At 39.6% G+C, this 26,180-nt stretch overlaps 1 protein-coding gene across 2 annotated transcripts in view; it reads left to right on the top strand.

Annotated features, from left to right (window-relative positions):
- The window catches only part of UBL3 (ubiquitin like 3), a 48,697-nt gene that overhangs the window by 19,472 nt on the left and 3,045 nt on the right, over positions 1 to 26,180 (top strand). For both annotated transcript variants that reach the window (XM_055542455.1, XM_055542456.1), the window contains exons 2-4: positions 16,852 to 16,960; positions 21,387 to 21,473; positions 25,822 to 25,899. In XM_055542455.1, the coding sequence (XP_055398430.1) occupies positions 16,852 to 16,960; positions 21,387 to 21,473; positions 25,822 to 25,899 (274 nt within the window). The remainder of the gene's footprint in view (positions 1 to 16,851; positions 16,961 to 21,386; positions 21,474 to 25,821; positions 25,900 to 26,180) is intronic.

Here is a 26,180-nt window from a genome sequence, read left to right on the forward strand (position 1 = left end):
AGGCTATAGTCAATGGGGTTGCGAAGAGTCAGACATGACGGAGCGACTAAACAGCAAAATTAGCCCTACCAAGACACTTTGGCAGAATAGCTTCCTAAGCAATTTGTTTAGTTTACCCAAGAACCATGACTGCTGTGAAATGGCATAGTATAGTTATAAATAATAAACACAAGTTCAGTCCTGATTTGTGTTGCAGTTTTATACCTCAGAGGTATTTTATTTTTCTCTGATGAACTGAGTGTAATAAATCAGATACTACAAATAATAGGTTTTTTAAAAAATCAAAAGTAACATCAGATGTATTGGAACTTTGCTTAGATTTCAGTCTCATTAACACAGTCCTTTTGGAGCCTAGGTTGATTAGCCTTCTTGGGTCGTTTCTGTTATTTTCTATGTAAATACTGTTTATCCTAGTATTCAGTGTCCAAGTGGGCCCTATCCCACGTGCTCCACACACATTCATTCAGTAGAATTCCCCTACAATGCTGTGAGCTAGGAGTTATTACTATCCCCATTTTACAAATAAGGAGACTGAAACATGAGAAATTAAGCAATATCTTGGTGACTGATGGAACCAGGATTCAGATCTAGGTATTCTGTTTTGAGAGCCTATGCTATGAGTGTAACATCTCTGGAATTCTGGGAAAAGTGAAAGTCACTCAGTCGTGTCCAACTCTGCAACCCCATGGACTATACAGTCCATGGAATTCTCCAGGTCGGAATACTGGAGTGGGTAGCCTTTCCCTTCTCCAGGGGATCTTCCCAACTCAGGGATCAAACCCAGGTTTCCCACATTGCAGGCAAATTCTTTACCAGCTGAACCACAAGGGAAGCCTAAGAATACTGGAGTGGGTAGCCTATCCCTTCTCCAGCGGATCTTCCTGACCCAGAAATCGAACCAGGGTCTCCTGCATTGCAGGCAGATTCTTTACTGAGCTATCAGGGAATTCTGGAAAGGTAGACTGTATTCTTCAGTACTACTGTGTGTATTAGAAATGAGCCAGTTCATTTTGTGTACACACAAAAAAGGTAGCATTTATTTAACAAATATTAGCAAGCCAGGTAAAGGGGTAATCTTTAATGTCTTTATTATGCAGTTGAGTTTATTGTTTATATCATGGTTGTAACTTAGCATGTTGATTTGGACAGTGTCCGTATCCGATTCTTTAGATTGATTGAAAGAACGAAGAGTGGAAGATAACTCAAGGAAAAAACAACTTGAATTTAATCTTTTTAAATTTCTAATACCATTTCAGATATAGGAACCATGAATGTAAAATAAACTGTAAGACTGCAAGGAATCTGGGAGTAGTCTAAACCTAGAAATCATTCTCTCTCACTATAAAAAGTCTGAGGACCTCTCAGTGAGATTCTGCCTATCTCCAGTACATCTTTTCTGCAGGGTCACTAACATACCACTTACTATCTTCATTAGAGAAGCTTCTTTCCAGAAAAGAAAATGCTGAGTGTTGGGGGTACCATAAGTTAGGAGGCATTGTTCGACGTATGCAAACAACATAAATCATTCTGTTAAGCTTTGTAGAATCTTCCACATTTCTAAGTGGTTGACATTTTATCCTTGCAGTTGTCTGTAGAAAAACGGGAGGGGAAAAGGGATTATTACCCTTAATTTATTCCCTGTGATGGAGATCTCCGTTCTTTTAGTCCACCTTTAACATTAGTGAGTGTTGTTCATTAATTCTTTGTGAGAGGGTGGTCCTTGGATTCTTTCTAGATTGTTTCTCTCCAAATTGCTAATCAGATTGTTTTCCAACTTTCCTCTTTCTCTCTTTTTTTTTTAATGGTGTCTTTTCTAGTGAAAGGGCTTCCCTGATAGCTCAGCTGGTAAAGAATCCACCTGCAATGCAGGAGACCCCAGTTCAATTTCTGGATCGGGAAGATCCACTGCAGAAGAGATAGGCTGCTCATTCCAGTGTTCTTGGGCTTGCCTGGTGGCTCAGACAGTCAAGAATCCGCCTGCAACGTGGGAGATCTGGGTTTGATCCCTGGGTTGGGAAGATCCCCTGGAGAAGGGAACAGCTACCCACTCCAGTCTTCTGACCTGGAGAAATCCATGGACAGAGGAGCCTGGCAGGCTACAGTCCATGGGGTCCCAAAGAGTTGGACATGACTAAAAGACTTTCACTTAAAAACACTACAGTTATCTTTCTGATGGAAAGAAGAGTGCATTTTGTTTTACTTTGAAAAACTGCTCAGAAGAAAGAAATTGATATAATTTGCGATGCTCTAGTTGTTTAATTAATTCATTATTATAAATTGATTATCTGGGATGGATTGGACAAAGTATATAGCTGCTTTATTAAGTATTCTAACTATCTGAATAGGTAGGTTAACTTCTTCCAGATTCGTAAAAGTACTGTTATAACATCCTTCTTAGTTCTTGGATTTGGTGGAATATTTTATTCCCTGGTGGCTGCATTTCTTGTTAAGTCTATAACTGTTATTCCAAGATTTCTGATATAGATGCAACAAAACACCTTACTTGGCCTTTCTCTTCCGTCTTATGCTATGATAGTTTCTCATTTTCTGTCCCAAAGTTAAATGACCAGCTTTACAGTTTGACTCAGCTTCTTTAAATTACAACATTGAGTCCCTTAGGTGGGATTTTGTAAATACTTATTTTAAGTTTTATGAAAAATTGCAGACAAAAGTGGAGAGATAAGTATAATAAATCCCCATGTATCCACATTGCAGTTTCAACAATTATTAGCTCCTGGTCGGTCGTGTTTACTTGCTCTTCCTGAATGATTTTGAAACAGATCATATTACATATGACATTTGGTATGTGTGAATGAAATATACATGAGAATGATTTTTTAAACCACAATAATCATTACAGCTTCAAAAGTAGCGATAATTACCTAACATTATCAGCCTTACAGATACAGAGCATATAAAGACAAGTATTTATGCCACTTTTAGTTTTGAACTGAAGGTGCTGAAAAATTTAACGTTTCAAAGGCTGTTTAACATTAAAGTGGTTTTTTTTTTGTCTTATGAACATTGAGACCTGAAGAAGTCATAGTGTCGTAACTTTCTTTTCTAATCCTGCTGTAGCAATATTCTTAGCATTCTCAGCTTTTCTCTTACCTCTCAAAAGAAGTAGAAAATGTTCTGACTTTGCTGTCAGAATATACAAACTTAAACATTGACCACAGATTTTGAGCATAATTGCACTTACACAGATTATGTGACTTAAGAACATTTTCAATAAATAACAATCTTTGAAATCTAAGAAAATTGCCTAAAGATGTAAAAATAGTTCTTGGACAGAGAAATATATTTCAGTTGATTGATTGGTGTTAATGTGGGAAATCATTAGGTTGCTATCTTCCTTTTTTATTGCAAGGAAAAGGAAGAAAATTGTGCTTGTACCTCTGGTCAGTGAACTAAGAACTAAAGTTTGTTCTCTTTTTTCCTTTGCTCTGTGATAGGTTAGTAGTTATTTAAATAATTGATGTTAAGTGTCTCTGAATTCCTGTGGTTCTCAGATACTATTAACTTTCTCTTCCTGACTGAAGAGGATGTATAGGATAGAATCTTTTTTCCTTTGTCTAAATTTAGATTTCATCATGAATTAGAAAGTTTGGAGGGTATCTGAGCTGGAGGTAAAGTATGGCTGTTTTTTTATTTTTTAGTTTTGTTTTGCTGCTGTTGCCGCCTTTTGTTTTTTGATCCTTTATGCAGTTAAGGGTGAATGGAGAGCTAAAAATAAACATTTGCAAACAGTTCACGCTAGAAGTTATTTTTCTATAATCCTTGAACTGAATAAAAGCAGAAGTTTAAAAACTCCGAATCCAAGTTTCACTGGCATCCCTGGCTTACAGAGAAGGCATTTGGTTGCCATTCACCCAGCTACCTGCTCTTGTCTCAAAACCCTGACCTAGTTCTAGGTCTGAGTAGGTCTGAGTAGGGATTGGCCCCATGTGCAAGTTTATCCGTACCTGTGGATTTGCACTTGAATATCCCTTTTAACAAACTTGATGATCTTCTGTTGGTTTGGAGATGTTTTTTCTCCTATGATTACTTTCTGCTTGTAGAGTTGGATCACAGGTTTACATTAAAATATCAAAAGCCTCTGGAAACCCTGTCCTTTCTAATACATTTAAACAATTTTGTTTATGGCCCTTTCCCTGTTCCTCCCCTGAGAGACCCAGTCTCTTATTACCATTACTGAAACTGTCCTTCTCAACACATACCCCCACCCCCAAGGGTGGGGAGGGGACTGAAACGTAAATCCCAAGAGCAAGCCTGAATTACTTAAATCAGATTTTTAAAAATTCAGAGTTTCTGCTGCCTCTACAAATCTGTCAAACAGGAGATAGAATAAAAGAGGAACTGAAATTTATTGTAATTTATAGTTTTATTCTTAACATTATAGCATACTGAGCTGTTTAGTAGTAGCCTTTCCCCACATTGACATTCAAACTCTAAACTAGAAAATGCTTTTGTTCTTTTATTCTAGAAAGAATAAAACGGACAAATTAAATTTGTATATCCACCTTCTACGTCTGATTTTAAAAATTGAAGTGGTTTAGCATTTTGCACCGTAGCTAGGAATTGAACAGTCCTCAGAACAAAATGTGGAGAAGGCAATGGCAAGCCACTCCAGTACTCTTGCCTAGAAAATCCCATGGATGGAGGAGCCTGGTGGGCTATAGTCCATGGGGTTGCCTCGAGTCGGTCGCGACTGAGCGACTTCACTTTCACTTTTCACTTTCATGCAATGGAGAAGGAAATGGCAACCCACTCCAGTGTTCTTGCCTGGAGAATCCCAGGGACGGGGGAGCCTGGTGGGCTGCCGTCTCGGGTCACACAGAGTCGGACACGACTGAAGCGACTTAGCAGCAGCAGCAGAACAAAATGTCCAGGGATAAAGAGGACATAACATGGCAGCATTGCCATGGTATTGCCTTGCTCTTGAGGTTTGTTACATGCCCCTAATATAGTTTGTGTTCCGTATCTTGAGTCAGGATATAACACAGCATGGGATAGATAACTCCTAATTTACCTGTCTGTATAGCGGTCTATACAGCAATAGACCGCTGTCTCTATCTCTACTGTGTCGAGTTTAGCTAAGACCAAGAAAATAACAATGAAGGCCTCCAAACAGCAAATTTTATAACCAAATTGAGTTTGGTTATAAGATTTCCAGAGGTCAGCTTTGATGGCATAGTTGCTCTTATTTTAGACACAGTTTAAAACTGATTATCTCAGCCTGTAGCAAGAGAGAGACTCTCTGGATAGCCACCACAAGCAACTTCTGTGATAAAATCTCTGTACTGTTAGTTGGTTCTAAAAGTAAATTCCCTAAATTCCGTGATTATATTTCATAATTAGTTTCTTCAATACCTTCAGTGCTTTAACTGAGGGAAAGAAGGAACTCTATACATAGTAACATAATAACTAACATTGACATAATTAAATAATACTGATAAAATTGCAGTATACTTATGGAGTGCTTTTCATAAAGTTAACAAAATGCTTTCATTCCTAGTGTTTTACTTAATAGATTTTTTTCTTTATTTTTTAAATTTTTTTGGCTGCGTCACGTGGCTTGTGGGATCTCAGTTCCCCAACCAGCGATTGAACCCACAGCCATGACAGTGAAAGCCTAGAATTCTAACCACTAGGCCACCAGGGAACTCTAGATTATTTCTTCTAATTCAGAGAGTCTGCTGGCTTAAAAAAAATCCTAAAAAGTGGCAGAATTCCTAGCAAGCATCCTGAAAGTTTGGGGGGAAACGTCCCTGAGCATCTACCTAATAGATCCTAAAGGCATCGTTGTTTGATAAAGGATATTTATAATGGCGCCCTGCAGAGACTGGTTACTTGATGTATATTGGAAGACGATAAGCTTATCTCCCTTAGACATATATGGATCATGCAACTGTTCACGAGTTGGTCCCAGAAAACAAAGTTAAGAAAGGACTATATGGATTTCCCCTATTGCCTTAAGCGAGTTTTTCAGACACCTTCCGCTGAGTGCTTCTCTCTGTGGATTGGAATCATTTAATCAGCTTGTGAATGATAAAGCCAGTTGTTTGCCCTGGTATGGAACTCACCTAGTAACTTAGATCTCTGTGCAATTCAGGAAGCACAACTTCCTGAGACTTTCCACAAAATGCCAGTAATGTCGTCTGAATTTTTGTTTTGGGGTTCTGAGTTGAGAAGGTAGTACATATTTGGGGATTAAATAGTATTCAGAAAACTGAGAATAAAATGAAGGTGTTTGTATTGCAGTGGGTTAAATATATTCCTTGGTTTCTGGGCCTCCCAAATTTATTCAGGAAATTTCTAACTTGGTAAAGTAATTCTAACGTTAATATCCTTGATTCCTTTGATCCATGGCAGATTGGCAGTTCATGATGATTTCTCAAAGTACGTTCATTTATGGCTCTGTAGTGTCCAAATGAGAGGATCTCCGAAGTTTGAAGCAGGTGTATTTAAGAGGTGCTTCCCCTATCCACACTCCACCAGATGAACTCCCCTGACCTCTCAGTGTAGGATAGAGCCTCCTTCTAGGCTGCTGTGCTCAGGCCTGTAAGTCTGTGTTGGTGCTTGTTGGCTCTGTGTGATGGATGGCACAGGGTTTCTGCTGTAGTGCTGGGTTATCCTGGATTGACATTTCAGTTGCTGTTTTGTTTTGCCCTGGGTTGGGTCAGTTCATGTAGCTTGGGAACTAATAGTAGTATTTTAAAAATATTTATTTGCTCAACATTAATTAATGGAAGGATAGACTAATTTTTATACCATTTCCATATTGAAACAAATACAGTTTCGTAAGGGTCAGTTTTCAAAAAGCAGGGTCAATTTTGTATAAAGAATTAGGCAAAACATTTCCCAGGTTTTGGGTGTTTTAATTCATAATTTTTCTAAAGCAAGAAAGAATTAGTCACTCAGTCATGTCTGACTCTTTGCAACTCCGTGGGCTGTAGCCCACCAGGCTCCTCTGTCCATGGGGTTTCCCAGGCAAGAGTACTAGAGTGGGTTGCCATTTACATCTCCAGGGAATCTTCCCAACCTAGGGCTTAAACCTGAATTGGCTGCATTGGTGGGTGGATTCTTTACCACTGGGCTGCCTGGGACAGTCTTCTGTGTACCTCATTGGTCGGAACTAGATACGTGGCCACTCCTAGTGCAATGAAGTTTGCTATAGTTCTGATGTCCTCTTGTGTTAAAGGTTGCTTCTTACACTCTTTATGAGGAAGGAAAGAAATGAACATTGCACGAATCTGTTAGCATTGTGTTTAACTGTTACGTCACTGCAGAATTGTACTTAGTGGCATAAAAAAAAGTGAGGGGTTTACATGCTTCCTGCAGCAAGAAATCTGGATGGTGACCATTTAGGGTTAGTGCAGTGGCCTGAGGCGGCTCTCAAGGGACCAGGCTCCTCCTGTCTCTCTGCTCTTCTCTCTTTCACCTGTGGATTTCCATCTGGTGGTCTAAAGGTAACTCCGGATATCACCTTATGTTCCAGGTGGTGAAAAGATGGAAAGGCAAAAGGCTTTTCCTGAGCAGTGATTTATTTGAGAAGGGCCTTCCTCCCGAGGTACTGTAACCTCTGTCCCATTGACTGGAGTTGTCAAGGGCCCAGGCATGCATGGTGCTGGCGTTTTGAGTGGCCCGACAGGCCCTGATTGTGGAGGCTGGCAACTCATCAGTCTTAGTGGTGAGGGCACATGCAGCGCCAGCGCAGGAGCCAGCCTTTGAGACAGAGGGGCTCTGTGTCCCTGTGTGTCCTTTCTGCAGCTCCTTTCCTGTGTTGAGAGTTCTCCCTCCTAGTTTGTATTATAAGCAATGTTAGTTCAAATAAGGTAATTCATGTTCTTTAATTGAATTAAAAAATATCTAATTCCTATGTAGGAAACTCATTTTTATAGGAAAAAATGGCTGTATTTTCACTTAGTGGGAAATTAAGTAGTCATTAAATATTTACAAAGGTTGTGCACAGAATGGGCTGCATGCCCCGGAACTGTTCTAGGTCATTAGTGATCTCTAGGATATAAATCCAGAAAATGCTTTTCTGTCTTCATTGTACTTGGCCTCTCAGCAGAACTTAAAATAGGAGCGCACCTGGTCTTCCCTTTACACTTTCTTCTCCTGGCTTGCGCGGCCCCTCATGCACAGCTATTTCGTGTTGTGTTCTTAGCTCCCTCCTCTCAGTTTCCTTTGCCAGCTCTTGATTTGCTTTGAAAGTGTTAACTTTTCTTCGGGGCTCAGTCTGGGCTCACATCTTATCTCATCAGCCGCTTTATCCGTACAGCAGTCAAGGCGATCTTCAGTGGAATTTGAATCATGAGCCTCGCTGTTTAAAACTTTTAAACGGTCTCACAGTTCGCGGTGAACACTCAGACGCCTCCCAGGTTGTGTGAACGGATCCAGCCCTTGCGAGCTCTTCAGCCTCATCTGTGCCACCCTTCCTCAGTTGCTAGTCTGTCCCTGCACTTGTCAGGTTCTTCCTTTTGTTCCTTGAAGTCCTCATACGTGCTGGTCCACTGCCCAGAGTGTCGTGCTGCCCACTCTTGGCATCTCCAGCTCCTGTTTTAGGTCCTCAGCGAGGCCTTCAGTGAAGCCCCCGAAGCTCCCTGTTCCAGAGTCTTGGTTGTTTCATGGCACTTTCTCACAGGTGATCTTTTGCCCGTTTGCTTCTTTTCATACGCAGTTTGTGCATAGCAGGTACTTTTTTTTTTCCGGCTGAATGCGTGGTTAATATCATGGAGAGATTCTTAACATTATTTTGAGAAAAAGAAAAATTTTGTAGAGCGTCATCATACTGTGTAAAAAATGTTAATAGTCCTCTGGTGGGAATCTGTTTTTTAAAATTAGCTTCTAATGGCAAAGGAAAACTTAAAAACTCCTCTAACTTGCAGTTTTACATCTAAATGGAACTCGAGAGATCATTGAATACAATCACTTCCTCCCTAATCAGGGAACATGGATAATAATATGCTATTTTATGTTTTTGCAGAAAGTTTTAGAGTTTACAGAATACTTTCACATACTGTCTCATTTGAGCTTTAAAGTAGATTCTGAGTAGTTAGGGTATTCTCTGGATGTAAGCCCTTGTCTAGCCACCAGGCACGTGACCTTGGGTAGGTGAGAAAATGAGGGTGGTGTGAGTATCCAGAGACTTTATATAAATTTTGTGAACTCTGCAGTATGAAACATGTCGGTAGTAGTTGTGTTACAACTAACAAACCTAGCTCCCAGAACAGTGAAGTGCTGGCACGGTGTCCAGGATGAGCGGTGAGCGGTCAGGCTGATAACCAGCCTCCAGCTGTGCAATGAAGTGGAGAAATCTCCCTCTTAACTCTGGCAGGATGCTTAACCTCAGTTAAGCCTCAGTTGGCTCATCTGGAAAGTAAAGATACTATCTGCCTTATGCAATAGTGGTTAGCACAGTTTCTGACACATGCTAAGTAGTCAGTAAGTCTTTTTGTTGTCACCACCATCAGTAACATCAAGCACGACAAAAATGACCAGAATGGTAGTTTGATGAGTAGTTTGAGTCTTACAGAGTTGTGAATTCTTTGCTAAATTCTCATTTGAGAAGTAATTCATATATACAGGTGTGTTGTACAGTAGCTGTGCTGCAGCATAGCAAGACTGCTTAGAAGTTTTTGTTTTCCACATATTTTCTAATTGTATATGCTCGGGTTACCTTATTCAGATTTAAATTACCAAAATAATAGCAGTTTAAAGACTGAAAAGTGTGTAGAGCGATTGTAGACAATTCAGAGGGCTTTGAAACTTTGGAATAAGGATTGTTAGTAAGCACTTGGACTGTCAGGTTACCTCTTCAGTGTTGCTGTGGCTTCTTAGAGACAAAGTCCTGATCATGGTCTCTTTCTCTTCCTCTCTAATGGCCCCCTGATGATTTTATTGACGCACTTTAGGGAGCATGATTAGTTGGTTCAGTACTTGTAGCATGCCTTCATTAGGATGTGTAATACGTAATGCTGCCACAGATACCTAATCTGTAAAAAAAAAACACACAACAAGAAACAAACAAACTGGCTGATGGTGGGAGGAAGTAGAAGGAAGTAAAGACATAGAAGGAATCCAAAGAAAGAAAAGTGAAAGTCGCTCAGTTGTATCCAGCTCTTTGCAACCTCATGGACTATACGGTCCATGGAATTCTCCAGGCCAGAATATTGGAGTGGGTAGCCTTTCCCTTCTCCAGAGGTCTTCCCAACCCAGGAATTGAACCCAGGTCTCCTGCATTGCAGGCGGATTCTTTACCAGCTGAGCCACAAGGGAAGCCCAAGAACACTGGAGTGGGTAGCCTGTCCCTTCTCCAGAGGATCTTCTGACCCAGGAATTGAACCAGGGTCTCCTGCAATCCAAGGCTTTGTGATTTCTGCTGTTGCGTTTACAATCTAATTGAAGCCATCTGCTGCTATTGCATTTGCTTTCTGTATTGTAATGCTAAATGTTTTGATGATGCTGGATTTATATTCAGTAACAACTTCAGTAACACACAGGTCTTGTGTTTTTCTAAATGAATAGCCTTGATGCATTCACCCCTAATGAGGAGCACTCTGTGATTATGTTAAAAAGCAATAGACATTCTTAGCTCAGGTGGCATGTCCTGCATAGATGCAGACCTCTGTGCTGTTTTACTGGCAGTTGTACTGAACATTATGTACTGATGTAGACGCATTTATCATGTTTGCCTTTTCCATTTTCTGCTCATTTTGTGGAGTTTCGCAGCAAAGTAATTTGCCACACGAATCCTAAGTAAAATCATTTATTGTGACTTTAAAATTTAATAAATAATAAGTAATAAAGCAGTTATATTCAAGTAAGAATTCATGAGTGTTCCAGAGATGTCCAGTTATAAATGAGAACCTCACTGTCAGGAGCACATGAGGTCATGGCTCTCTGGGGCACCACTGAGTGACGGGATCCCTAGTCACAGGTCGACGCGAGCCGTCTGCGAGCTGAATAAGCTTGTGGATCCAGGCGGCCGGGGACAATCGTTGTCTTCATGGCTGCCCAGAATGAGTTCTTCTTGGACAGGAGAGCTGGCTATCACTTTTGAATAATCAATTGACTGACAAACATATTGTAAAGAATAGGATGATTTTTAAAATGCCTTGTTATTTTTTCCCCTGTTCAGGGCAACTGTTTTTCTTTTATCACTGTGGTCTGTGGCAGGGCTTGTGTTCCCTGATAATTTTACTTGGGAACTTAAGCTAGAGGACTCTTTGACCTCTCCTTTACCTATTTTTCAGAGTAGATGTTGGTGGCTCAGACAATAAAGCATCTGTCTACAATGTGAGAGACCTGGGTTCGATCCCTGGGTTGGCAACATTCCCTGGAGAAGGAAATGGCAACCCACTCCAGTACTCTTGCCTTGAAAATCCCATGGACGGAGGAGCTTGGTGCAGGCTACTGTCCATGGGGTCGCAAAGAGTTGGGCATGACTGAGCGACTTTACTTTCTTTCTTTCACTTACTTTCTTATTGAGTTTTTACTGCTACAGATTTAATAGTTCATGTACATTGGAATCTACATCATTTTCATCATTTTAAGTGTTAAAAAGAAGGTAAAGATCCCATAGGTTTAATCCATTTAGCAAATCTCAGTGTACGTTAGTTTATGAGTACATAATACAAGTAAATTCAGAGATAAGAATCCAGGTGTATTTTCTTAGAAGGTAAAATCTGTTTTCATGAATGCCTTACAACTTCTTCACAATTAGGAGTACTCCTTCATTCCAATAAAAAAGTAGGAATGCTTTCTTGGCTTCTTCAGTTATATTTTGAAATTCTTCTCCTGCTCTTTGTTTGAAAATGTAGTTTTATCACTTCATCCAGGGTGACTAGGTGCAGGAGAATTTTTTTATGCCATCCCCTCTCAAGCATGTGAGCCTAGAGTGTGTGTGGATTGGAGTGGGGCAGCGCGCATTTCAGCCAGGAGGAACAACCTGGATACAGGCCTTGAGGCAGAGAGCTTGGCAGCTTGAGGCCCTGAAAGAAGGTCCATGCGACTGGGGCATGGTGGGGCAGGAGGGGTTGGGGTGACAGAGGATAATCATGGAGACCTTGCTGAGGAGTTTGCCTGGGCCACCGGCCACTTGAGCAGGGCGGCACCCAGCGGGTATTGGTGGTGGTGCCCTGGGTTCAGCTCTCAGCCTCCCGCTTGCTAACATCCCTCCTGTCATTCCCAGGACTCTGAGAGGTGGGTGGTAGCATCAGAGTCCGCTAGACTGAGTACCAACTAGGTGCGTGGGTAGTCGCAGTTTTACTTCTGGCCACTGTACATTACATACCCTACTCTGGAATCTCCAACTCACAGGTTCTGCTTTCTTTTCTCTTTTATATTCATTTAGCAAATTCTTGTTGAGCACTTTGTAGCCACCCCCTCCTCCACAATCAGTTGTTTGTATGTCTCCTAGCTTCCAGGGTATGAAATCTCCACAAGTTTCATGTTAAATATTTTGTAATCAGGCACCAAGCACTGTATCTGTTTCAGAAAATGTCTGAATAAATGAACAACTAAAAGAAAGTTTATGTAATTATCATATCTAAGCACCGCAGTTATTTGAATAATTTGTTTTTAATCAGTCCTGTGTAGAAACATGAACATATTCCTCCTTCGTTCCATTTTTCTTTAACATACAGTTAACAGAAATTCAAAACATGCCATTTAAGTCCATAGGTCTAGAAAAAAAAATACGCTTATCTCTTTTCAGCCTCATACCTTAAGTCACTGGTAGTTTGTATTTTTACTCTAGATGAAGTAGCTATTTTGATACAGGATTATTTTTTAAAAAGCACTGTTCACCTTCAGATAAAAATAAGAAAGATAAGTAAAGACAAACATAAACCACCATATACATTTTTAGGAAGTCAAGCTCTTAATTTTTTAAAATAATCTTTTTGAGATAATTATGGATTTACATGGGATAGTAAGAAATAATACAAGGAAATCCCATACACCCTTCACCTAGTTTTCCCTAATGATAGCTAGCATCTTATAAGTGGTTCGGTAGCCTCGGGGAGTGGACGCTGATGAAATCCTCAGGCTTTATTCGGAGCTCTCCATTTCGCATGCCCTCATTAGTGTCTGTGTGGATGTAGTTCTGTGCAGAGTCACAGGCTGCTTACCCAGCGGCACACGTTTCAGTTCCACCCCGAGGATCCCTGTACGTCCCTTTATAGACACAGCCGCTCTCTCTCTTCCCCTCTTCCTAGAACCCAGCCACCACTTCTCTCCATCTCTTACTTAGTAATTTCAAAAATATTGTATAAATGGAATCATATATACCATGTCATCTTTTGAATTTACTTTTTTTTTTTTTAACTCGATATAATCCCCTTGAGATAAATTGAGAACTTTTAAAAAGTGATTTGCAAAGAAAGTCTAACCTCTTTCCCACTGGAATTGATATAATTGATATAATTATATAATTGATATAATTGATATAATCCAACAAATAGGAATCACAATCAATTTGACCGAAAATCTTAAAACAAACAAACTTGAAATTACATGCATGAAAGAGCTTCTTTTGTTTCCATTGGCTTTACAGGAAATGATCATGGTAGTTCTGCTTCACTGATAGTCTTGTTTTGATTTGTTTTGCCTCCAAAGTAATTATAAAATATATATCATTCATTTGGATGGTCTAAGTGCCATCCCTTGGGTATATTATTCCGTAATAAGAACTCCATCTCCTACCAAGTCATTCAGAGTCCTGATGAACAGTTTTGTTTTTAGATGAGTGTGTATATGAGTATATCACATTTTAAGCTGTAAATAAGAGTGTTGTTTGTAACCCACTGTTGATGTGTTGAGAATACCAGTACCCCACAAGCAGAGATTCTTTTAAGGTAAATTATAGATTGACTTACCTTGGCTTCAAAGAAGAAAAAAGGTCTTTCATTAAAAAGTATTTAAATAATTAATACTTAATCTTTCTAAAGAAAGTAGCTCACATTTGTAGGGACTGCTATACGTTTACTGAGAGGAGCTGTAATTGACATTTAATCTGAATGAGCATGATAGATTCTACCTATACTGTGCTTGCTTAGTTGCTCAGTGGTATTCGACTCTTTGCGACTCCATGGACTGTAGCCCACCAGGTTCCTCTGTCCATGGGAGTTTTCAGGCAAGAACACTGGAGTGGGTTGTCATTTACTTCTGCAGAGGATCTTCCTAACCCAGGGATCAAACCTACATCTCCTTTGTCTCCTGCATTGCCCTCTTTACCCGCTGAGGAAATCCTAACTGTACTATAAGAACAATTAGCTACTGACCAACCTATATAGCTAGATGTTTGGATGATTGCTTCAAGATTTACTCTTTTGTTTCTCAATTTGTAGCTCAAAGCCACTTTCAAACTGTACCAAGAATTATAAACTTAATTTCTGTGGCCATCCAGGTATAAGTGTATAAAGCAGACCAGTGTGAGTAAATTGAGAGTATATGTGTCAAACTGAAAAGTTAATGTCCACCTGTAAACGTTTAAAACAAAAATGAACTGTGTCAGACACATCTACAGGCCAAAAGTTTTCAACATTCTGATCATCTTGATAGACATAAATTTGTTAGACTGTTGATTTTGAAATGTGAAAGAGCTTTTTAGTGACAGTGATTGTATCAGGTTTAAAATAGGAAAAGCCAAGAACTTCGCAGCATGAATGCAGTTAGCATTATGTATTCATGAGGTGGAGGTGTGTGTATTATTTTTTTGTTTAATACATTGTGGATGTCTTTCCACATCAAGTCATATAGGTCTGTATCTCATGTCATTTAACGATTGTAGGAACCTTCCATGATGAGGATGCACTATCATTTATTTGTCCATTTTCTTGCTGATGGATATTAGGGAAAATGTAAAGTATGTGCCAGTGTAACCTTTGTGGAAGGTCATGGTCAAGTACTCTTCTATTTTCTTCGTTATTTTAAAATATTATAACTTGAATAAAAGCTCAGTAGAAATTAATTTTTAACTTAAAAGTTGATCCCAGGAAATAGTAGGTTCCTATCATTTGCATAACTCTTAGGAAGCCTGGATTTAATTATATTTCTTTCTGAGTGAAGCAGACATGTGGCTGACCCATTTTGAAGGGCATAATTTCTTGGGCATTAATGGCTGAAGGGCCCTTCTGCAGTAGTTTGAAGCTATTAAAAGATTCCTTGTAAGTTCAGAGCAAATAGATATTTACCCATATTCACACATAAAGAGACAGTGTTGAATAGTTATGTATGAGTGAGAACTAAAACTCACACTCTATTATGTAGACGGTAGGCTCCTTGCTTTAGCAGTCACTCATTACTTATTTGTTGTGGGAAAGAAAGAAGGTGGTGCTTTCTTACAACTGAATCATTATTGTAAATTCTTCCTTGAATTTTATTCTAATGGAACTTAAGGTTCCTGGATCAAATTACTTCTTTCCAACAGTGTTGTTTCATCAGACCTCTTCCTGTATTAAGTTCTTTGGTATAATTTAATTTTATTTAGGAAAGACAGCAAAAAATTCTCACAGGTCATATCAAAAGGGCTTTTCACCTGAAATATAGACTTCTGTTTCTTTTATCTTTTGAAATACTTTAAAAATTGAGATAATAGGATACATAGCAGTTAGAATACGGTTTCTAATATGGAACCTGATTCTACTCTATCTGCTGTGAAATCCAGTTACATCCTGTTGAATGCAGAGTTGGGTGTGTATAACATTTTGCTTGAGGAGATATTTTATAATTATCAGTACATTTTCAAGGTGGTGATTTTGAGGTACTGGGAATAGCAGTGGCCATGGTGGTGGCAGATAGTAAATGAGTGACCTGGTATCTTGGTGGTGCTGCAGTAGATTCCAGTTTATTCGTTGTAGACTTTGTCATCTTACACATTTACTGTTTTTTTTTTTTTTTTTTAATAATAATAAAAAGATGTTAGTAACTGAGGAGGAGAGCTTGGGTGACCTGGTGCACTGGCAGTCTCTGTGCTCTGTGTGTAGAGAAACTGGGCTCTGGCTGTACCCTTCTTTTTTAGGAAGGTGTTATTTCCTCTCACATAACAGGCCTTATAGGTATAGAAAACCTCACCTATATTTAAGGGAGATGAATGAATATTGTGGTTGAAAAAAAGTGTGAATTATGGACAAAGAAAAATTTTAAGTGAACATTTTGGAAACTATATTAAGAATGGTGTAAGCAAATCTGTATTGACTTGGAAATGTAAATCCAGTGGCTCTCAAAAATGTTAATTCTACTGTCCATCTTAGGTGTTCCACTGAGGGTGCACCTGTGTTCTTTGTTATACAGAGCTCCACCAAAGTGGATGATCATGTCATTGGGATTAAAGGAACTACTGTTATTGACTCTTCCAATTAACTCTAATGAAGTTCTTCAAAATTATAGTTTCTGGTTAATTTGTTTAGGTTTGAATGATTTTTATAGGATAAAAAGTTGCATATAGTTTATTTTTTCTCTTCCTTTTTTCTAAGAAGCATATTAGCAACTGAATTTTTTTTCCTATTTAGTGATGTGATCTGCAGGGTAACAACGTGTATTAGCTGTTCAGTGGAAAACTGCCGAACAATTACAATGAACATTATAAAAGCATAATGAATTTTGCTTTCCCTTTGTTCATTTATATGGTAAATATATCCTCTCACACACACACATACACACGTATTAAATAATGAAAATCATGTCTCAAATTCTAGACCTTTAAAAAGAATCTTATCAGAATTTAAGTAAATAAAAAACAGAAAATGGCATTATTACTAATTGAGAATGTGACTGAAATGAAAAGTTGTTATTTTACTTTAAAAATGTTAAGACTTTAAAAGAATCATTGTCTTCTTTCAGATAAACTTGCGCCTCATCTTGGTGAGCGGGAAAACGAAAGAGTTCCTATTTTCTCCTAATGATTCTGCTTCTGACATCGCAAAGCACGTGTATGACAACTGGCCTATGGGTGAGTAGTGGTTTTCTCTTGAGAATGAATAATGTTGATTCTTTGTGCCCTGCCTTGTTTCACAGACATTTTGAAAAAGTTGTAAGTAAAATATAAGAAAACAAGCAAATGATTGATGGTACAAGGCTTAAAGTTTAAGGGGCTGCTGCATCCCTGCTGGGTTTGGCATTTCAGCTCCCTCACTGCAGAATGGTAAAGGAGCCTGGGCATCAGGTCGCTGTGTGGCCTTAAAGCTGTTTTAATGTAAAAGAAAATTTTTTTTTAAAGGAAAACACAAGGTAGCTAACACACACACACACACACACACACTTTCATATCAGTAACTCTCTTTACACCAAAGCACAAAGTAAAAACAAAGAAAAACTATCTTTAACAAATTATAACACATTTTTTAAATTTTTGGTCTATTCTGTACACAACCTGCTTAGGTGGCATTTGACAGAAAGTGAATATTTCATTCATGTCACTTCCTGTGTTTTCTGAACTACTACAAGGTCAAGAAGGTATAAAATCCATTTATGCTTTGCATTTTCAAGCCAATATCCATGACAGAATTTTGGAGTGTGTGCATTTATGTGTGTGTGTGTGAGAGAGAGAGATCCTTTGTCTGTTTTTTTTCCATGTAATAAGACTCATACCATCCTCAAACGAGTCTTCCGCTTATATTCTTCCTATGAAGCTAACCCAAATCAGTTTAATCCTCTTAATTGCGTGTACCTAGTGATACGACTGTTTGTGCTGATTTCACTAATTTTACTGGACTTCCCTGGTGGCTCGGACAGTAAAGAATCCACCTGCAATGTGGGAGACCTGGATTCGATCCCTGGGTTGGGAAGATCCCCTGGAGAAGGGAAAGGCTACCCACTCCAGTATTCTGGCCTGGAGAATCCCATGGACAGAGGAGCTAACCAAAACAGTTTGTACTTCTTAAAGCACAAGACTTGTATTAACAAAGAACACAGTGTATACAAAATGAATCAATTAGATCAGTAGTGCTCAACCTAAAATAATGTTATATGAAGCTCTTTTAGAAGAAACTCTTTAATCCTTATTAACTTCTATACAACCATAAAACTAAAACAGATCTACAAAGAAAATGCAAATATAGCTCTAAAACCAGTAATGTTCAAATTAACAACTTTAATGTGCCACGTGGCATATTTTTGCTAACACTCACTCACTGCTTGCCCCATGAATATGGTACTGTGGAGAATGGCGTGCCTCCTCTCCCGCTGGCTGTAGATAACCCAGTTATGGGTGGATTTACCACAGACCCTTCATGCACACAGTGTACCAAATTGTCATTCAGCCTTCACTGACAGGAACATGTCATTTATGTATTAAGTCGACCTTTGTTCTTTTCTTGTTAACCTCTTGACAATTAAAGAAGTACTGCTTGGTACCAGTACAGTCATAAGCTTAAACGCATACATGAGCACTAAAGTCCCAAGGCTGTACTTGGTTGTAAGGTAATACTTTGAATTATCTAGATAATCTCATCCAGGTTATCATTAAAATGAAAAGACAGTCTAAAAACTCTTGATGATTCTTTGGGACTTTCAGACCCAAAGAACCTGTCTTAAGGATTCATAGACCTGAGTTTAAGAAATACTGCTTTAGACAAATACTTTGAAATGACTGGGTCTTTCTTCTTGCTGATAACCAAGGAACAAGTCAATACTAGCTCCTGAATCAGAAAGAGACTGGAGCTAAAGGTCATAGGTAAGAAGGAATTTCAGAAGAGCTGAAGTAACTAAACTTAGAATACTGGATTGTCTTCACAGCCAGGCAGATAGATAAGTAAGACTGTGAAAAGCATTTTCAAATGTCTGAGAGTGATGTTGTTTGTTTAGTGGCTAAGTTGTGTCCAACTCTGAGACCCCATGGACTGCAGCGTGCCGAGCTTCCCTGTCCTTCACTATCTCCCAGTTTGCTCAAACTCATGTCCATTGATTCATTGATGCTATCTGACCATCTCATCCTCTGTTGCCTCCTCCTTCTCCTGCCCTCAATCTTTCCCAGCATTAGGGTCTTTTCCAGTGAATTGGCTTTTTGCATCAGGTGCCAAAGTATTGAAGCTTCAGCTTCAGCATCAGTCCTTCCAATGAATAGTCAGGACTGATTTCCTTTAGGATGGACTGGTTGGATCTCCTTTCAGTCCGAGGGACTTTCAAGAGTCTTCTCCAAATCCAAAGTTCAAAAGCATCAATTCTTTGATGCTCAGCATCTTCATAGTCCAACTCTCACATCCGTATATGACTACTGGAAAAACCATAGGTTTTTAACTATATGGACCTTTGTCAGCAAAGTGATGCCTCTCCTTTTTAATATGCTGTCTAGGATTGTCATAGCTTTTCTTCCGAGGAGCAAGTGTCTTTTTATTTCATGGCTGCAGTCACCGTCTGCAGTGATTTTGGAGCCCGAGAAAATAAAGTCTGTCATTGTTTCTATTGTTTCCCCATCTATTTGCCATGAAGTTATGGGAGTGGATGCCATGATCTTAGTTACATTTCTCCTGGCATTCTTGATTCCAGCTTGTGCTTCATCGAGCCCAGCATTTTACATGATGTACTCTGCATATAAATTAAATAAGCAGGGTGGCAGTATATAGCCTTGACGTAAAATCCTTTCCCAATTTGGAACCAATCTGTTGTTCCATGTCCAGGTTCTAACTGTTGCTTCTTGACCTGCATACAGGTTTCTCAGGAGGCAGGTAAGGTGGTCTGGTATTCCCATCCCTTTAAGAATTTTCCATAGTTTGTTGTGATTGACAGAGTTAAAGGCTTTAGCATAGTCAGTGAAGCAGAAATAGATGTTTTTCTGGAATCTCTTGCTTCTTCTCTGATCCAGTGGATGTTGGCAGTTTGATCTCCTGCTCCTCTGCCATTTCTAAATCCAGCTTGTACATCTGGGAGTTCTCAGTTCACCTATTGTTGAAACCTAACTTGAAGGATTTTGAGCATTACCTTGCTAGCATGTGAAATGAGTGCAATTGTGCGATAGTTTGAACATTCCTTGGTATTGCCCTTTTTGGGGATTCGAGTGAAAATTGACCTTTTCCAGTCCTGTGGCCACTGCTGAGTTTTCCAAATTTATTGACCAAATGAACAATGCTAAAGGAAATATTCTATTCACAATAATCTTGGGTGTGATGAATTCAAAGTAATCCATACCAAAGTGTTAACAACTCGATCTTCCTTCTGGAGGAGAGGGGCCTGGGACCATGGGAGTCAGAGGGCACTGAAGGGGGACGGATGCGGGAAAGGCTGGGGGCGGGGCAGGGGCTCGCTCGTCTCTTCTTTCCGGCCATGCTGAGTCACCCACAGGCACTGGTGGTATCAAACGCACTTCATCATCTTGAACAGTCAAAACAAGGCAAAAGGGAGACCCTCCACTCACCTCCTTTATCTTCTGTCACTTGCTCTTGAGAGTCTTTTAAACTAGTTTTTGTGTTGACAGTTATCTCATGAAAGCAGGAACTTCTGTAGGAAACACACACATGATGCTAGAATTCTTAAGAAAGGTGATGATGGAATTTTCAAATCTCTATCAAAGTCACAACTTCAAATTCTATATCTACAAGGTAGTGAAAATTACTAACCCCATACTTTGTCATGATACAGTGTCCTCAAACTACTGTTTTGACAGAATCGTATTCCGTATTTTACCATAATAAGGTAAGGTATTCTCTAAACTGAAGTATTCTGTTATCCATCCTACACACCAGTTGTCTTTCCATTGTCTTTGCACATTATCCTAGATTTCATACTTGTATATATGGTACCTTGTGATATCTGTTGCTTTTCAAGTTCATTCTGAGAATTTTGGGTAAAGTGAACTAAAATTGTATCTTCTGTAGTGTTTATCAATTGGCTTTAAAAAAGCAATAAAGTTATCCACATTATGAAAAAGTAGACACTGTTCTGCTTTTTAAAATTTTTATTTTCTAGTTACTGAGGTATAATTTTTTGTTGTTGTTATGCTCTTTACCAATATACTAACGCTTTTAAAAATCTTTGTTAAACCTACTGTTTCCAGCCTCAAATACATGTTTTAACAGGTACAGATACCGGAATATTGCGATGTTTTGTTATTTTGATAATCAAAATTAATTTTCAACTGACTTCTTTTTAACTAGGATTAGACTTTCCCCAACTCATTTGTTTTAGTTTTTAAACTTCAGGACTGTGTTCTGGCACATTTTGGTGTTCTTTAAGAAGCAAAGACTAACCTTAAGCAGTTCCTGCTGTATAGTGAGAAGTAGTGAGAACAGTGCTTGCGAGAGTCGTGATTATTCCAGTTAGCAGGAAGCTCCAGGTGTCCTCTCTGATACTCTTCATCTGAATGGGATCAGAATTTTAGAACAATGCGGTAATACCTTAATTTTATGTTGAAATGCACCTAACAATTCCCTGGTTCTTTTCAGACTGGGAAGAAGAGCAGGTCAGCAGTCCAAATATTCTACGCCTTATTTATCAAGGAAGATTTCTGCACGGAAATGTCACATTAGGAGGTAATGGCCACCTTTGTAATGGGACTTAGTGCCTGTCTTGCAGCAGCATCATTTGTTTGTTTAGATGCTCATGTCTGGTTTTGCTAAAAACATACAATTTCAAACTCTATGAATTTTGCCTAGTTTTTGGTATGTCTACATTTTTACATTTTGCATTCTAATTTCAGCTCTATGCTTAAGTGTTTACCACCTTGTAAAATAAACTCTTAAGCCATTAGAGATGGGAATCCACACTTATTATTTTATAAATGTAGTGTAATTTTACTTCTGGGTAATATAATGGCACCCCACTCCAGTACGCTTGCCTGGAAAATCCCATGGACGGAGGAGCCTGTTAGGCTGCAATCCATGGGGTCGCTAAGAGTCGGACACGACTGAGCGACTTCACGTTCACTTTTCACCTTCATGCATTGGAGAAGGAAATGGCAACCCACTCCAGTGTTCTTGCCTGGAGAATCCCAGGGACGGGGGAGCCTGGTGGGCTGCCGTCTATGGGGGTCACACAGAGTCGGACACGACTGAAGTGACTTAGCATAGCATAGCAATATAATTTAGATGTCATATTTTTAAGTTAAATCCAGACACACAAACTTGGCAAAGTTTATGATGGTGGATTTTCAGATATAATATTGAAGGGATGTTTTCATTTTGACTATAATTGATGGAATTGCTAATCATGCAGAAGTACCGGTGAGTGAGTCATGTTAGAGAAACGGTGACATATAGCGACTGGAAGAGCAGACCTTAGAGCCAGGTTGTCCATGTCGGAGCTTAGCTGCGCTGCGCACTGGCTCCGTGACCGTGCTCCGGCCACTTGCTGCTCTCTATCCTAGTGTGGTTCCCTCGTCAGTAAGGTAGAATGGCCATAGGGCCTCAGAGCAGCGCTTGCACGCATTACACACTGTGTCAGTTTTCGCTGCTCTTCACGTGTGAATGAAGAGACGTGGCTCAGTAGTGCCCCCGCACGGGGATGCATTTTCTACCATGAGCAGAATTTGTTTTTAAGTACAGGTATTTCAAATATATTGTGATAATTAACAATAGAAATTTGTAGGCAGAGGAAGTGATCTACTTTAATGTATCTTTGTATACATATAGTCATGAGTTTTTTTCTCTAAACCTAACAATTGAAATGTTTAATCTGATTTTCCTTAAAGATAGGCTATTTTCATTCATTCACTCATTCATTCAGCATCTATTTATTTCTTACGTGACAATAGTGCCAAACAGTTAAAGGTACAGGACTGAAAAAGATAGAATCTCTTCCTTCAAGGTACTCTGGTATTAGATAGTAGAAGCAGATAAAATTCACTGTTAAAATACTGTGTGACGAGGGCTGGAGTAGATGAATGCAAATGATTATTATGACAGATAGATAGAACGTTTCAGTATGTAATTACAAGTGTTGTCCTTGGCTGTATTTCACATTCATTGAAAATGGGACCGTATTTTAGCCTTTCTTTTGATTATCTGTGCCTCAAGTAACTCTTGGAATGTCACTGGGAGACATGGCCTGAATTAACCTATTGACTCCACGAGTGCGTCTTGAGACTCCACTTCCCTTTAAGTGTTGACCTGTGTGAGCATTTTCTCACCTACTTAATTTAATTACCTCTCTGTTGTGGCCCTAAAGCTCCAACTTCATGTTAAAGATCATAGAATTTGTGTTAAAATCAAATCATTGATTGTTTTTTGGAATTTGTTTTTGAACGATTAATAGATTGACTTACATTATTTCTATGTTGCTGTCAATCTTTTTAAAACCAACCATCTCTCTGGTCTTGTGATTTAGACAATATGAGAATATAACCTGGATCCTCTAAGTTGATCAGTAAATCTGGGTAATGACATTCACCCCTTGAGGGGCTTTGGTTACTGTTTTTCTTTGTCTCCTATATTCTTGAATGTGAGTACTGAGGAGACGGTGCACAGCATCATACCGTTGAATGGCCAGCGTGGAGCAGGCCTGGGCGTGCTCTACACGGCTCGAGGGTTGCTCTGTACTGTAACCCTGCCACCCTGTGGGTGTCGGTATCTTCCTTTAAATGCAGATTTCTGCGCACCCAGTCCCCCTCCCCGTCTCCCTGCCTGCTAGGGCTGTGTCGCCCCCGGTGGCTCCTGTGTGAAGCGTGGGGACCTGTGTCCTGGCTGCTGTGCACTGCCGCAGCAGAAGGCAGAGCCCCCACAGTGAAGGAGAGAGGGCGTCTCAGGTCTCGTATCCCCCTTCCTTTTTCTCCTCTGATGCCATTAGTGTCGGTGTCTGCTCTTTCAAGTTAAAATTCAGATGGAGAAGAACAGTAACTGTTCCCATTAGTCAGATGTGTAGCCTAAATGGGTAAGCCCCTCAGCAGCTTCCTAGGCCTGACCACAGTGTTTCTCCACATTTGCATCTCAGTTTGCACACCTGTTCTCTGAGACCCATTTTTCTTGCTGCTCAGAAAGATGATAATGGTGATTGCAGTAAAATTTATGGGGTGCTTCTTTGGGCCGAGCCCTGTGGTAGGCACTTCTCTGGATTGTTTCTTTTAATCAATACAGTGGTAAGGGGCGGGTGCTCGAATTTGTCTCCCAGTTTGGGTGGGGGAAACTGAGGCATCAGGAGGAGGCAGATGGCACTCAGAACCCATCTCACAGTGAGTGAGTGGCAGGATGTGCTTTTAGTGCAGGGCTGGCTGCCTGTGGTCAGGAAGTGGTGTGAGAGTGGTCCACAGCTTGGTGTGTGGACGTTGCAAATTCATTCAGGCTTTCCCAATACATTTAGTGAAATGTTTGGTAATATAAAATTTTGTTTGCATTTCAGTGTTAAAGCAGGCCCAGGAGGTTATCTAGTAAGGGCACTCTTGTTTCAGCCTACTGTGTATTTGGGGCCGTTAGGCTTCACTTCAACTTAGAATAGACCAAATAGTGGCTCAGTTCAGTTCAGTCACTCAGTCGTGTCCAACTCTTTGCAACCCCATGAATCGCAGCACGCCAGGCCTCCCTGTCCATCACCAACTGCTGGAGTTCACTCAAACTCATGTCCATCGAGTCAGTGATGCCATCCAGCCATCTCATCCTCTGTCGTCCCCTTCTCCTCTTGCCCCCAATCCCTCCCAGCATCAGAGTCTTTTCCAATGAGTCAGCTCTTGGCATGAAATAGCCAAAGTATTGGAGTTTCAGCTTTAGCATCAGTCCTTCCAAAGAACACCCAAGACTGATCTCCTTTAGGACGGACTGGTTGGATCTCCTTGCAGTCCAAGGGACTCTCAAGAGTCTTCTCCAACACCACAGTTCAAAAGCATCAATTCTTTGGCGCTCAGCCTTCTTCACAGTCCAACTCTCACATCCATACATGACCACAGGAAAAACCATAGCCTTGACTAGATGAACCTTTGTTGGCAAAGTAATGTCTCTGTTTTTCAATATGGTATCTAGGTTGGTCATAACTTTCCTTCCAAGGAGTAAGCGTCTTTTAATTTCATGGCTGCTGGCTAGCATTAAATAAGATGGAAAGTCACCTTGATCATATGAAATATTAGGAATATTGAAGATTATTAGGGCTCTTCTTAACCATCATCCTATAGAGAAGATTTAAACAGCGGGTGGCAGGAGGGCTGAGCTTGTTGGGTACTGATCTGAGCCTGCCTTCAATTCCAAGTGAGGGGATAGATTGAAACTCAGAACTAGAACGTTGCAGTTGCAGAAACAACTCCAGGCCGTAGCTCCACTGTCTCCTTCTCATTTTATACACAGAAAGACAAAGGGATTTACTTTGTGTAACTGGTTCATAGATACATGGGTGCGTTATATTACTCTTTCTGAAATATTTCATAATAAAAATTGTTACTTATAAATGAGAAAAACCTTTTAAAGGCTTGATTAGAAAACAGTGATTACTAATAATGCCAAACAGTGATTCGTTTAAAGTAACCTTTTAAAGAAAATTGTTTTCTAATTGAAGAATATAAGGTTGAAAATAATAAAATTATGTATTATTATTATGTTTAAAATCATTAATATGTCATTTCTTCTATTTCTACATTGTGGTGACCTCTTTGATGCAGGAATTTTATTAGGTGACTAAATAAAATTAGGTTAAGCAATTATGTATTTTCTCTTTCCCCTTCCTTACACAGTATGTTTTTATATGTCAAACTAATAGTCATAGCTAAATAATTTCTGAATTATAAAAATTGCTTCTGATAATATTAACCTAACTTCATTATGTAAGAAATGCTGTATCCAGTAAGAAGTGCTATCTGTTGAGGAAGTCATACAGAAAGCAGTCAATTTTTAAAGTGGTCTCAATTCTGGTGAGTGATTCCAACAGGTTGATGTATATGTAACAAACTGTCTTCTTTTCACACAGCATTAAAGCTTCCTTTTGGCAAAACAACAGTGATGCATTTGGTGGCCAGAGAGACCTTGCCAGAGCCAAACTCCCAAGGTGAGCTGTGTGCTGGGAGCTTTCTGCCTTGCACCACAGATGCAGGCATTCACAAATGGTTCCAGTTCTCTTGGATATTCTGGGGAAAGGATGTTTTCATAGTTTATAGTCAGAGCTCGCTAAGCGGATAACCAGGCATTTTGGAGACAGGCTAAAACTAAAAGGGTATTTATTATAGCCTTTTAATTTTAAAAAATGCCAACATTAAGCAAAAAAAAAAAAAAATCTGTTTCTTATTATGCTGGAATCCCTCTGCTTCCCCCAAGCATCTTTATAAACAA

Source organism: Bubalus kerabau, chromosome 12 (genome assembly GCF_029407905.1).
Source record: "Bubalus kerabau isolate K-KA32 ecotype Philippines breed swamp buffalo chromosome 12, PCC_UOA_SB_1v2, whole genome shotgun sequence".
Classification (NCBI taxonomy): domain Eukaryota; kingdom Metazoa; phylum Chordata; class Mammalia; order Artiodactyla; family Bovidae; genus Bubalus; species Bubalus kerabau.